The sequence below is a fragment of the Syngnathus typhle genome, linkage group LG6 (genome assembly GCF_033458585.1).
Source record: "Syngnathus typhle isolate RoL2023-S1 ecotype Sweden linkage group LG6, RoL_Styp_1.0, whole genome shotgun sequence".
Taxonomy (NCBI): Eukaryota; Metazoa; Chordata; class Actinopteri; order Syngnathiformes; family Syngnathidae; genus Syngnathus; species Syngnathus typhle.
This window is the reverse complement of record NC_083743.1, coordinates 4,756,773-4,771,330: the sequence shown is the minus strand read 5'-3', so window position 1 is coordinate 4,771,330 and position 14,558 is coordinate 4,756,773. Positions and strand designations below refer to the sequence as shown.

General features: G+C 42.9%; 1 protein-coding gene across 4 annotated transcripts in view; it reads left to right on the top strand.

Moving 5' to 3' along the window:
* Positions 1-13,837, top strand: part of dph1 (diphthamide biosynthesis 1) — a 42,446-nt gene extending 28,609 nt beyond the window's left edge. Inside the window, exons 10-14 of one of the 4 annotated variants that reach the window (XM_061280948.1) lie at positions 2,689-2,767; positions 3,315-3,380; positions 5,144-5,272; positions 5,408-5,531; positions 13,735-13,837. In XM_061280948.1, coding sequence (XP_061136932.1) covers positions 2,689-2,767; positions 3,315-3,380; positions 5,144-5,272; positions 5,408-5,494 — 361 coding nt within the window. In that variant the 3' untranslated portion in view covers positions 5,495-5,531; positions 13,735-13,837. Of the gene's footprint in view, positions 1-1,912; positions 2,238-2,688; positions 2,768-3,314; positions 3,381-5,143; positions 5,273-5,407; positions 8,610-13,734 lie in introns of those variants that run through there. The other 3 variants (XM_061280947.1, XM_061280950.1, XM_061280949.1) reach the window with 3 other exon arrangements.
* Positions 13,838-14,558: the final 721 nt, after the last annotated feature.

Below are 14,558 nucleotides of genomic sequence, written 5' to 3'. Positions count from 1 at the left end.
ACGGCGCTCCAATCGCAAGCTGGTCCTCTCAAGTGACGAGGCGGGGGGGGGGACCATTTGTCAATCAGCGATGCAACAAGAAACAATCTTCAGACGGATGGCATCTTCCAAGAGCAATTGCGCTACAATTGATGCGTGGAGTCCAAAGCTCGGTGGGCATCTTCATAAATTGCTCTCTGTAACAAGAAGATAACAAGCAAGGCTATGTCTTCATGAAAATAATTGGCAGTCACGGCGAGTTAGTCAGCTTTTACCGTCGCGCCATTGGTGACACGTTGTCTGCTTTCATCAGCAGACGTGCAAAGCATATCAGGAGCCATTTGTATGGAACTCGCCGTGTATTTGTCGAGTCGCAAAGGATTACCTAAATCAACACCGATTCCTTTGTGCCGTGCGACACCGAAGCCGTTGACGCACGCCGGCGAAACCGCCGATGAGCTCAGCGTGATAAACGACGCGGTCTTGCTTTTACAATCAAAATGAGAAAAAGTTACCGGACGAATTGTGTTTAATCGCTCCCGTGCTCTTTTACACATCAGACCTGGGTAGCCATCTTTTCAAAAGCCAGCGACAGCTCATAATTGCATTCGTAATTCATCATACGCCTGGCTTGTGTTTATTTTTGGCTTATCTGATCCACTCAGCTGGAAATTGTTCGGCCGCTTTTTTTTTTTTCTTTTTCCTGCCACCTCCCTCCCGTCGTTCCCTATGAGAGCTTCTGGGTGAGCGCGGCTACAATAGACGCAACAAGGCCGGGCTGGCGTCTCTCGGTGTGCCCAATCCGTCGCTTTATATCGTGGGAGGCGCGGAAGCACGATGGAGAATTTTCCACGGAGCCCCTTTGCAGGCTTTCTCTGCCTTTAGACACCCACATAGTCATCTAAAAAAGAGCCGCCATTATCATATTCTCTTAAGTGTGTAATTAGCTGATCCCCGAGCAGGCTTTGTACGATTGTACACATATCTGCTCGCCGCACGCGCTTATCTCGACGAGACCGCCGCCATAGCGCCAAAACGCATTGCTGCATTTAATCTCTTTTCCATTGGAGTTTTTGACAACGGGCCAATTAAACGGCTGTTTTTTTTTTCGTCCCCGTGAGCGCCTAACCTCTCGCGAATGTCCAAAGCCTAATTGCGTCAGGGGCGGGTCGGAAAGGCCCGCAGAGACAAAATGAATACAAGCTAGTCGCCTCTGAGACATCTCGCTTTGTCACGCACCCATGGCGGGCGGGTGCGAGGAGGTTGTTGCAAGCGAGCCTTCGTGTGACTCAGCGGGCTCTCAAATTACCGAGGGATGGAGAAAAAGAAATATTTGGAAAGGTTTGGGCGGGTGAGAATGAGACAACCCAAAACGCGGGTGTCAACTTTGGCAAAGTTGGGCAATTTCGACTTGGGCTTTAACATCTCCTTAGCCTTTACACGTCCCGCCTCATCTTTCATTCGAATCAGAGGTGGGCTGTCTCAATGGCAACCACGTCGCAGATGGGATTGATCTGACTAAGCTAACCTGCACCATGGCTTTTCTCCAGCTGATCCCCCTCCCCCTGCCCCTCCCCTCGTCATGCATTTTCAAGAGTAAACACTCTTCTCTCGCAGACAATCTCTCCTTGCCTTTTGTGCCCCAGCGCCCCGCTCTCCATCTGCTCCATCTTTATTGCTCTTCCTCCCTTCGCTATCTGTGTCTTCCTCATCTCTTTCATACACAGACCCCACCCAGCATCCTCCTTCCCTCCCTCCCTCCCTCTGCTCTGTCTACCAGCTATGTAGGCTACCTCCATGGAGACCTGAATGCTTCTTCTTTCTCTCCTTTTTTCGTTAATTCGCACTCACCTTACCTCTCCTTCGTATTTTGTTGTCCCCAAATGCCCCTGACCTCACCCCCCCCCCACCCCCCCCCGCCCTCTTTTTGCAGTATCACTCATCCCCAAACTGCTTTTGCAGTCACGCCGTGTAAGCGCCACTGCTTGCCAATCAGGACACATCTCACCAACAGATGCCTGAGATCAGGTGGAGAGGCAGAAAGCTGCGCGGCTCGGCTCCTACGTGTGAGAGCATCCCGCCTCCCTAATCGCATCTTGGCAAACTTGCGAAAAGGTTGTGAAACGCTTGAATTGCGACCATTTCAGACAGCATGGGAACATTTTTACATGAAGATGAGGAGTAGAAGAAATCGAATGCTAGTTTTTGCTAGCCGCTCAATAATGCATTCCATTGAGTGCTAGCATTAAGCTAGAGAAGAAGGACGCTTGGAGGTGAAAGACAACACTTCAGTCACTTCATTGGTTTTTAACCGAATCCATTGTGAGAAAATCATGGTCTAAATACTTTGTGAAGTTCTATTGCAGGGGTGTCAAACTCGTTTTTTTGGCGGGCCGCATTGTAGTCAGAGCTTCTTTCGGAGGGCCATCAACCCAAATAAATGTAGGAGCACCTCATATTATATACAGTAAAAGCGACAAAACAATCTGACAAATAACTCGTTTTCAAATCAGACGAGTAAAAACTGGTCAAATATTAAAAAAAAAAACATTATTAAAAGTGAAGACTGCAATCCTAGTAATGACACAAATTTGATGCACAATTTGTCACATAAAATGATGTGGCGGGCCGTATTTGGCCCCCGGGCCTTGAGTTTGACACGTGTTCTATTGGGTTGATTTGTGGGAATTTCTGTCGTCTCTCCTGCAGGTGGGTGCAGATTGCATGTCCGCGCCTGTCCATCGATTGGGGTTCGGCCTTTTCCAAACCGCTACTGTCTCCCTATGAGGTAAATGACCCACTCACTCTTTCCGTCCTCTTTTCGCGTCCCGCCCACCCGCGACTCTTTAAACGCCCACAGAGGTCGCGCGGCGCCGCTGACGGATGCCTAGTTGTACCATTTTCGCTAAGGGTGCCGAAAGTGGCGGCAAATTTGTTCAGAGGGGGCTTGGCGGTGGCGAGCGAGCGGCCGAGCAGCTCCCCCTACAGGCTGCCGGCTCGCACAGCCGCCGGCCGCCCCTACTTGCTGTCACCGAGACTGATCCATTTCAAAGCTTGCTGCTGCTCTATTAGAGAACCCAACCCCACCTCGAAAAAAAATGAAACTGCATTGTGATGAGTTTGGTTTCTGCGGCAGCGGTTTGCTAATGTGAGCTATTAATTCCGACATCCTTGTGAATTGTCTCCAAGGGGACTGGCTGCCTTGAATAAGAAATGCTTATTGTTTTTCTTCTGATTAAACGCCACAATGTTTTTCCACACCAGCCCCTTTTTTGTGTGCGAGTCCGCTTTACTCTCCCTTGACGCTTTTTTTTTTTTTTTTTTTCTCCTTGTAGCATCTGCATTCAAATCATTCGGGCTGCACTTGCATAAGGAACGTATCCCCACATGGTCTCTGGCTAGTGAGTGCTTTTACGTGTGCTGTGGCATTTAGAGAGACGATGACAGCGGCGGGAGGGGAAGAAGCCGAGAGTGAGCTCGGGGATGCTGTGTGGGGGGGCACTTATTTTCAGGGCCTCTCATGTTATATTTATAGTCAATAAGACGCACTCGGCTCTCTTGTCGGAGTGGGGATTAGCGGCGCAAGCTAGCATGCGCGGAGAGGATGGCGAGGCGGGGCGCCAAAATAAGGACCTAGAAGAAGAGTATGGAGCAAAAACAGGAGATGGGGAAATAGTCACCTTTTCAGTTTGTTCCCATTACCTTCATTTGAACCGATTTGAATCTGTTTCGATTCATCTTTATATAAAGTAGAAAAGTGACCTTGCTGTCATTCAAATTCAATCGAGCGCTCCCGCTTTGACATGAAAATGGAAACTATTAGAGAGAAGGCCAAATGAATCACACTTAGCTCAGTGCGGCATTGTTCATCTTCATTTTGTCGCTGTCCAATAACAATCGCGTCCATCACATTTTGGGAATATTATTATATATATTATATTATTATGTGTAAAAAAACACCACAAACGAGCATCAGACATTCAAATCTCAAATGTTTTTTCACTTTTTCGACTCGTCATGTCTTTATGCCCCAATCCATTTCATTGTACTGCTCCTTCTGTTGTGCCTAAATTGGCCACCAGGAGGCAGCATTTTACAGTCAGGCAGACACAAACTAGGACGAGTAGTACTTCTGTGATTCAGTTCATTGCAGAGGATCAAGAATATTTGCGTGTGAGTGTTGTTATATTGTCTGGCAACAAGTGTTGCTTCACCATTGATGTTTTGGATTGTTTGCAAACAATACGCTAAGGAGATTTTCATAAGGCAAAATCTACGTGGTTGTTTTAACTACCGTTTTTTTCCGTGTATAGTGCGCCCCCATGTATAGTACGCACCCCTAAAAATGGCATGCTGATGCTGGAAAAAAGCTTGTACCCATGTATAATACGCACCCAATTTTTATAAAAAAAATTAAAAAAAAAATTTAATTTTTTTTTTTTTTTTTAAGTCCCAATGATCGTCACACATGGAGGGAGGCAATGGGTCCCATTTTTATAGTCTTTGGTATGGTCTTAACTAGGCTGGATGTAATTTTTTTTATTGGCGTTGATTTCTCCGACTGCCCGTAAACGCACCACCGCGCTCCGTGCGCGCACGGGACAGCAAACGAGCAGGTGATCAAGCAAGCGTCTGATACGCTATAGTTAAGACCATACCAAAGACTATAAAAATGGGACCCATTGCCTCCCTACGTGTGTGACGATCATTGGGACTTAAAAAAAAAAAAAAAGAAAAAAAAAATTTAAAAAAAAAAAAATTAAAAATGTTTTTGTACCCATGTATAATGCGCACCCCAGATTTTAGGACAATAAATTAGTTAAATTTTGCGCACTATACACGGAAAAAAACGGTACTAAAAATTGTAGAATTGGAATGAATTTTCCTCTATTTTTGTGTTGACAGTAAAAAAAAAAAAAAAAAAAAAAAAAGAGCAACACTTCTCCTCCAGTGTGCTGTCTTGTCTTCTGCAGACAGCAAACAGTGACCATCTCACCTGCGCCAAGCTGACTATTTTGACACCTGTCTCCTCTGTAGTGTCAATCTCTCTGCTTACCCGCACATGAAAACACTCTTAAAAATTCTCTTTTGCTGGAGAGGAAGAGCAGAAATCCAAATCTCTTGCTTCCCTGAGTGATATCTGCTCTTGCCATCTTTCCCTCAGGCAGCCGTGGCCCTCCAGGAGACAGCCTGGAAGGAGGTCTACCCCATGGACTTCTATTCCAATCAGAGCCTGGGGCCGTGGACCCCCAACCACCCCTCCAACCAGCCGCCTCGCCCCACTCGCGCCCAGGTGAGGCTATCTTCAAATGCACGTGGCCATACTGACACCTAGTGACGCCTGCGGCATAACCTTGAATTCCAAACCTTTTCTTTTGTGTGTGAAAACTGCTATTCCGTCTTGATTTGGTCTGATTTATTATCTCAGGCACGCTCTCCAGCTGCTTCCCTGCAGAACGCCAACAAACAGTGTACACGGCCGCAATGCGCCCCCTGCAGTTGCCAGGCGGAATGACAAAAGGGACACGTTGAAAGACTTGGACTGGAACAAAGTGGGTATACACTTAATCCAGCCAATATGCCACACAAAAAAAAAATCTCTCACTTCTTACAGCAAATGACTTGTGCACATTTTGCAGCGTGCACGCACTTGAGATAATAGCTTCTACGTGCTCATGTATGAGTCATATTCCCTCGGAGAAGCGGACGGGTGTTTTTACCGATATAGGGTGCAAATGTAAAGTTGGAAAAAAAAAAAGAGAGACAATGACCCAGAGTGACTTTGGTCGACCCTTGTGACCTTGATTTAACTTGGGTCCCTTTGTGGCATCTGCTCTGTAAGATGGAGCTCTTTATTTATTTAACAGAGCTCTCTGTAGAATGTTTATGGGAATTTATAATACAATAAATGAAAATAAGATATATATATTTCTGTTGGAGTTTTTGGCAGCTGTTTTTTTTCCACCAAATGTAAGATGGAGCAAGAATATCTGCCAGTCACGACTCTTTCCATCCTCATTATTTATGGATGGAGGATTCTGGTAATAAATAAATATGTAAGAAAAAGAAAAACATACAAATTTTGCTGCAGGAAAAGCTGACTGTCCTTCACACAACCTGAGATACCCCCCCCCCCCTACCTCTCTTGCCCCCCCCCTTTCTTCTCTCGTGGGTGGGATTGGGTTTTAATGCCCCCCAAAAAATTCCTACACTTTTCCCATCACGGCGTCTCCTTGGCAACACGTCGATCCTCCCCGACTTGTGTCTCACGTTGAGCATATGGGTAGATGCACAGCAGCAAAGAAGAAATCATCGGTCTCGCTGAAACCTTTGTAATGGTTTTTTTTTTTCCTTTTTTTTTTTTTTTCCATCAAGAGACTGCAGGAACATTTGACAATTACAGTTACAGTGTTTCTTTAAACTAACAGTTGCACTTTCCTAAAACAAAATGATTTACTCATTTTATTACCACCAGACAATTGTGGACATGGTTTCCTATTTGATATGGGAAATTATGTGCAGGCTTCTCACAAAAAGTAAAAAATAACTATTGATAAGTAAAATAATATATTTTTTTCTCAAATATCTTTTTAAACTGACATCTCCTCTTTCTTACACTCTTTCTTTTCCCTTGACTGATCAAGAGCGAGCTCAAGAGAGCAGCCTACAGAAAATCACGATTAGAAATATCTGTGCTAAACTGCAATACCATGTGTGCCCGTTAAATGTCACTGTTCGCACAGTTTATTTTCAATAATGTGAGTCACCTCTTCTCAGGAGTGGCCTTGTGGTTCGGCACAATCATCCTTTACAATTTCCGTGACTTTTTCACTGACACAGAAATTTTAAAAAATTAAAGCAGTGTTTTGCATCTGTTTGGCAGGAAATGCAGAAGTAAATTGCTTTTGTCAACCGTACTCTGCCCCCTTGCTTTCTCTAATTAGCCTTTCTTAATTAGATTTATAGTCACTCATCGTGTTGCGTGTGAACTGTCGAGACGTTTCGTAGGTGGCTGACAAACTGAGAAAGTCTGAGGGAGAAGAATCGACGCCGAGTAGGCTGCTTGATTTTATTGTGACAATTATAATGACAGCTAGTCATGGAACGCTACGAAGATACCGTACGTCTTTGTCAGCCATTTATGAGCTGCTTCGCATCTATGGCAATATTATTATTTTATTTTTTGTCTTTGTGCAGTGCGAGAACACTTGATGGCTAAGTTAGCACATATGCTAATGCTACCATACTAATATTCTAGAGCCCCTGAAATTGGTGACGCTTCTCCTTTACAAATCAATTCTGATTATTTTGATACCATTACTTCAGGGTGTGAATATACCTTAACCCGAGAAAAGGCCGACAACTTTGTGTAAATGTCGAAATTAGAAAAATTCCAAATGCAATTAGTTCAGGAGTTAAGGCTCATCGACAAAGACCACTGGGGAAATCGAAACAGTAAATACCACTGTGTGTGTGTGTGTGTGTGTTGCGGTTGCCGAGTGCATGAAGCTTGAAAAAGAGTCTTTGAAGGAAAACAAATAAGTGGTATAAAGCGATGACTAATCCTGCGTAGGAGCTCGGCTCAAGCACCCCACCGCCACAACGCACACACACTTAGACAAGCAGCACAGTGTCATCACTGTCCTCAATTTTCCTCTCCATGAACCCACTTTGACCTTTCCCGAGATGGTTATTTCAAGGAAACTAGCTCCATTATTTTACTGAGATGCCCTTTGAGAGGGTTGATTATTGCTTTCCGTGTCCCATCTGATGCTCCAGGAACAAGTGTTATGAAAAATAATGCTGATTTAGAAGAACTTCCATTAGTCCTCTGAGTCATTGTTAAAAGGGCTGAAGGAAGGGGAAACAAAACAGCAGTAAGAGAGCGAGGAGGAAATGTGACTCATTGGTGAGCGATGCGTGTTGTTGCTGCTGCAAGTAGAGCCGAGCACCATCTCATCTCCTCGAGGATGTCTTGGCTCGCTGTGTGATTGTCTTGGAGAATGTTTATTTCTCCTTCTATTATTAAGTATCTAGGATGGTGAGGCCTATTCTAAAGGATGAGGATTAATTTCCATTTTATTGATCTCAACAGCGACAAGTGTCTTAATGCAACATATTAGAGAAGATCTTCAACCTTGGCGTCATTTTTGATACCACACTATTGTTTGATTTAGACTAAAGATGGTAATTTAAAAAAAAGTTTTTATCCTTGAAAAATGTGGTGTACCGCAGGGATCAATTTTAAGTCCTCGCTTTCTTACCCGTATCATCAGAGGTTAACAAATATATTTTTATTTATTTTCATTTTACTGTCACTCCTGTGTGTTATTTTTTATAACATACAATATAAATTGCTATTTTCCACCCAAGAGATCCGTTTTAGTTGTAACGTTTTCATTACCTCCCAGATGTACAATGAAAGGCGAATTTTTCATTTGTGCCGTCTGGCGAGTATTAGTATTCGGGATGCTGCAGGTGCTTCCTTTCACAGATCAGAGACTTGAGCTGAATGGATGGCCACCATCACGTCAGAGGCTTGGGCTCCACCCTCCAGGCCATGTAGATGTATGGACGGATGCGCGTTACGTAACAACCTTCTTCACATGACTCGGCGACAACCAATTAGGGTCAGTTTGTGGAAAGTACGATTCACGATAGCAACAAGTTTATCGCCCGGGCAACAATTGGGAAAGGTTCCTTAGAAAAGACACCAAAGGTAATTGGATAATTGGATAATTGCAAGAATAGAGCTGAATTCGCTCCCCCATTACCGCCGGTTCAAAACTAATTGGGACCCTAAAAGTAGACTTTGTTGTTTTCCAATGTTAAACACTGTATTTTGTTCATAATTGGACTACATGTCAATCTTTACCTTTAGCTGCCATCACCGTCATCCTGAGTTCATAAATAAGTGGCATGAAGTTTATGACTGCAAGGCTAACCCTGAGCTGTCACATGAATGAATGAAGCAAGGTCACATGCTTGCATGAATCTTTTATTTCTGTTTTGAAAGGCGCATACAGTACATCACATACACACAGCAGAACCGCTCGGGGAGAGATCTGAAACAAACGGGCCGCGGTTTATTTGTGAGGGCCTGACCGATTGAAAGAATTGTAATTGGCCGGAGTTTTATCGATTTGATCTGACTTTGTCAAGATGTTTAAAAGGTTTATAGTTATGCTTAGTATGCGTTGTTAGTGTTGAAATTGAAAAATAATTGAATATATCGTATCTTTGCGGTATGAGAAAGATTATTTTATTCTTTTTGGAATAACACTGGTCAACAGCTAATTTTAATCATTAGTGGATTAATAAATCTCAAAATTTATTTTGGATGCTCATTTTACTTTTCACTTTTTTAGGTTTTTGAAATATTTTCTTATTTTTGTAATTTTTTTTTATCTAAAAGCTTGCGCAATACAGATTTTGCCATGCATCAATTTAAAGCTCTAACATTTCGCACATTTTTTTTTACCTGTTGCTGAACCCAACCATTAGTTTATAATTATTACTAAATATGACATTTGACATGATTATATTTTTATTATACATTATATTGTAAAAACTTGATGTGCTAGAAAAATAAACACCACCGGCAGATTCAGAATCAGTGCAAACAAATTAATCCAAAAAATTAACTAAAATTTGTTGACTGGTGGCATTGGCCGATTAATCACATATGCAAATTTGATACTGTCAAAAATTGTATCAGTCGGGTCTTATTACTTCTAACAATAAATCTTTTTTTTTTTTTTGTCTGAACTTACTGTGCTCCTCTCCTTCAACACACATTTAAACCACCAAATTAATTTCGAATAGAAAGTCCTCCACTTGACAGTCCCACCTTGTTTCCCACCCCCGTCGTGGTGTTTTTTTTCTGCCGCCTAGCGACCATGGCTGTAGACTGTTACCACTGGTGCGGTTGCTACAGTAACAATCTAATGCCACGGTTGCCATGGAGACAGAGGAGAGGTGCAGGCTGCCGCAGCACACCATTGGTCGCCGTGGCGGCTGACGTGGCGGCCCCAGTGATGTCGGGCAAAGAAAAAAACTTGACGGGCGTCCTCCTCCCTCCCCCGCTGAGCTCTCGCCAGGCATCAGTAGCCATGACTGTAGACTGTTACTGTACTGGCAAGGACTTTTAGCAGTAAGCAGTCTAGAGCCAAGGTGTTGATGCACTGACCACAATGAAAGGAAGGATGACATTTGACTGCAAGGTGACAGAGAGAGAGAGAGAGAGAGAGAGAGAGAGAGAGAGAGGACAATGATGAGAACTTGGCTAGCAGCTAACTTGGCTCGGAAGCAAGAAGCTGGCAGGCAGTTTGACAATAACAACAAACACCCCCCTTCCCCTCCCCTTCGCGTCTTATTGATTCGGATGCCGATAATCCATGAGTCACACAGGATATGGACGTCCGGGAGCGGCGTGGCTTTGGCGGCTTATGCAAGCTCAACTGACGTCAGAGCTCTCGTCTGATGTGTTTTTGTCCATGGGCCCTTCCTCCTCTTCCCCCTCCTCTTTTGTGGGACACGTGTGTGTGTGCGGGGGGGAGTGGACTGGAGCAACAGCTGGGGCCGCAAGACACTTGTCAAGTCTTGTTCTTATTTCTCAAATGGGTAAAAAGACTGGGGCCGCTGTCCATGGTGCTGAAAGTGTAAATGACTTTCTATTTGGGGTGGATTACACCTGATACTGTCGGGGGATTTAATCACAGCCTTGTCCTATTAATAATGACATCGTTTGGGATTCAAAATTATATTTGGCAGGTGAATAATGAAAAGATGTGTGGGTGTCTCAACATGACCCCAGACTATCTTCGCTCTCTGTTCCAGCAGTTTTACTCTTCCTTCTCAACTTTTTCTTCTTAATTTCTAATTTACATCTTAAATCACTGGAACAAAATTTATCCATCCCAATATTGGTGTTTAAAAAGTTAGCATTGTACAATGAATGCGGCACCTGTTTTTTTAGTTGCAGTTTTGTTGAGTTGAAAGGGTCTGTACTTTGATGGTTACTAAATTAATTGCTATTCTTAAATGTGGAGGATGGTCTATTTTGACGGTTGATACTGTTGACCATTTCTAAAATGGTGGAGGGGCGAGTGTGATTTTATCTTTTCAAACGAGGCTCGTTCAGCACCACGGACAGCGCCTCTCAGTATACCTCGTGCCGGATTGAGCTCCGTGGGTCTCCCCCTCCACGTTCATTGTCATTCTGCTCACTGCACTTTCCTTCAGGAGTTACCTTGGGGATTTTGCATCACCCCCTCCCAAATCCTTCCACCCTCCCTCCCTCTCTGCCTTTCCTCTTCGTGGTCCCGCCGCAGGGAGCCCGGCAAACGTCAGTCGTGCAGCCGCCGCTGGTGCACTCTTTCTTTAAGGCTCTCTGCTGCCACCCGATTGGCTGACGCCTACGTGTGCGCAGGAGTGACGCAAACTTGACTTCATCGCAAACGCGTCACGATGTTAGTCTCCCCCTCCCTCCACCCTCCCTCCTTCCCCCCCTTCAAGGATGAAAAAAAGGAAACAAGGGGTGAGAGGGGATACAATAGAGAGGGACAGAGTCGAGGAATAGATATGTACACATAATTCAACCATATTACGTTATTATAGGTTTTAGGAAGCAATGAGTTCGAAGTCGTGATCACGCTGGCCGGTAAACATGCCAGGCACGTGCGCGCGCGCAAGCATGCACATGCACGCGCGCGCACAGCTGTGACGGCCCATGCGCGCAAAAGTGACTCACACTGCAGTAACTTTCAGCTTCTCTCTGCTACCGTAAAGCTTCTACATGATACGCACGGCAAAAATAATATAGAACGGAGGAAAAGAAATATATAATGATGAAAAATGTATTTTAATATTATCACTATTATCATTTGCAATTTTCACCATTTAAAATTCAACTCAATCCATGCAACATGCAGAGACTTACCATTTTATGTCCACGTGCGATGGAAGTGAGCTCGCATGCAATGTCCTCGCTTCTGAAAATGATATCATATCGAGATGCGCCGGCACCGTCATCCGCTGAAATTGGGCGCCCGGCTGTCCCGCGGCTGAGCTCTTATAGACATGCTGTAGTACTAGCGATGGGCGAGGGGAGGGGAGGGGGGGGGGGCGTTCATTCATTCAGAAGCATCACCTCCGCGCACCACTTACGTGGGCTCCTACGTCATCAAGGAAACTGGCAGGGGTGTGTGTAAGAGGCGGAAGGAGCGGGGGAAGGGGGGTGGGGTATTTTAGCCCGAGGGGACACGGTGCACACGCACACAAATAAAGTTCAAACTAAAACTATTTTTATCCAATCGCCTTGCTGGTTTCCTGTTTTAGCTGCAGCTGCTATTGGAAAGAATATACATATGAATTCATCAATAAAAGAAGAAGTTCTTATATTATCAAATATTTTTAAAGGAATATTACATTCATACAAAGTTGCATGACTGGATTTTATTGTGTTTGTGTGTTTACGTTTATTATATTTTTGTATTTTAGTGTACATAATGTTTAAGTATATATGTGTATATATTAATTTGGTGTGTGTGTATATATATATATATATATATATATTTATTTTTTTAATACGTTTTTATTTTCTAATGCTGTGTCACTTGCAAAAAGTTTCCAAAAAACTTCGAGTAATCAAGAATATTTTTACACACTTGATTCATTTTTGTGGCAAATTTCACACTCAGGGGTGTTTCAAATCTTATTTAAACCTGAAATATTTATATCCTCATTAGGTTATGATACATGAGTGAGTAAAATGCCCTCAAATGAATAAATTGTTGTGATTGAGCTGTGAGTCATGCATTGAAATATGCTCGAGCAAATTTCATATGTTCGTTATGGCATCGGCAGACGCTTTGGCGTCTCAGGACAGGAAATAATAACAGCTAATAATAAACAGGGATGACACCCACATTTTTATGAGCAACTTCAATCGAAGCCAAGCAAGAAACATTTGCCAATAATGGGAAAAAAATAATGGAACCTTTTAGAAATAGATTTAAATTGGTTGTGCAATTCATGACGCTTTGTCATGCTGTGACAAACTTGTTTATTTGGGGAAATGAATAATAGAAGGCCACCTTAACCCCCTTGAAAAATAATCTTCCTATTCTTTATTTTATCTTTGAGTCTTTGACATTCAATCATCATTACTGTCTCTCACACACACACACGCACACACACACACACTTCACTTCCTCCTCTCGTCACAATCTCAGCATCCCCGCAATTCATTCCAGACACCCCATTAGATACACTTGCACAATTTATTCAAGTTCCGTACATTAAAAAATAAATTATTTCATATGTAAAATAATATGCATCAAACGTGAAGCAAAAAAAGTACAGTTCAGTTGTAGTTAACTTTTTTGCATAACATATTTGCATTAAATATTTAAGAAGTGAAGTACTATTCTTTTTTTCCCCGTATTACAGGAGACCCCCAAACTATTAAGAATGCATCATCATTTTTTTTATATAAAATAAGAATAAATACTAAATGAAGATGTACATTTGAAACAATTTGAGGGACAATTTGGCTCCAATTCGGCCACAATTATTACAGGACTTTGGAAATTGTGATGGACCACGTAAAAGAAAAATATATATGACCCACTTCAATTCATACCCAGTTCTAAAATTCTTACTAATCACCATGTCAACCATAGCTCATCATTTGCACGCAAACAAAATTAAAAAAAATGTTTCTTACGTGTCATTCATGTCATCTCCTCCCAGGTGGTGTCCTTTAGATGTCCGTTCCCACGTTGATGAACATGCGAGCATGTAGCAGGATATTAAAAGGATTTAAAGGGAAAAAAAAAAAAGGCGGGCGGTCGCGTCACTGATGATTCACCTGGAGCCACGAGCGAGGCAAGCAACAAGGTAAAATATTCACAGTGTGGAGGAGTTGGACTGAACGAGGACGGCCAAACGCTGACAAAGTTCTCACTTCATTATCCGGTGATGGTCAAAAAAAGGTCTTTAGCTCCACTTATGCAATTGATTTTTTTTTTTATTCACTTAAAATATTAAATATATGAATTACAAATTTAATTATTGACTAGGATAAAGGGGAAAAATCGGCAGATTTTTTTTGCTTGAATATTATTCTTTATTCTGTATTGTATTGTACTTTTAAAAAACGGCACACACAAAAGAAAATCAGCCGATTTCTAAGAGCCAATATGAAATCGATTAATCGGTCTGACCCTGCTTACGATTCTGCTACACTTTTTAACCTATTCCGTGTGAGGTGAATCGCTTTAATCGAATCCAATCAATATTTTAATAAGAACCAACTGAGGGACTGTGATGCCGCAATGCTGTCAAACATTTCTATAATTTTCATCCACTCATTAAATGGTTTGGCACGATTCGCGTCTCTCGGATCCACAAAAAAAAGAAACGTGCCGAGCAGCTACCCGAACTAATGAGGCCGGTCGAACCCAGTTGAGAAATCAAAGGTAGCACCGGTCAGTTCTCGCACACAGATATGCTTCATTCCACCATTGCTCTTCTCAGTTTCATGAATAAATAATATTCTACGTCACTTTTTCACC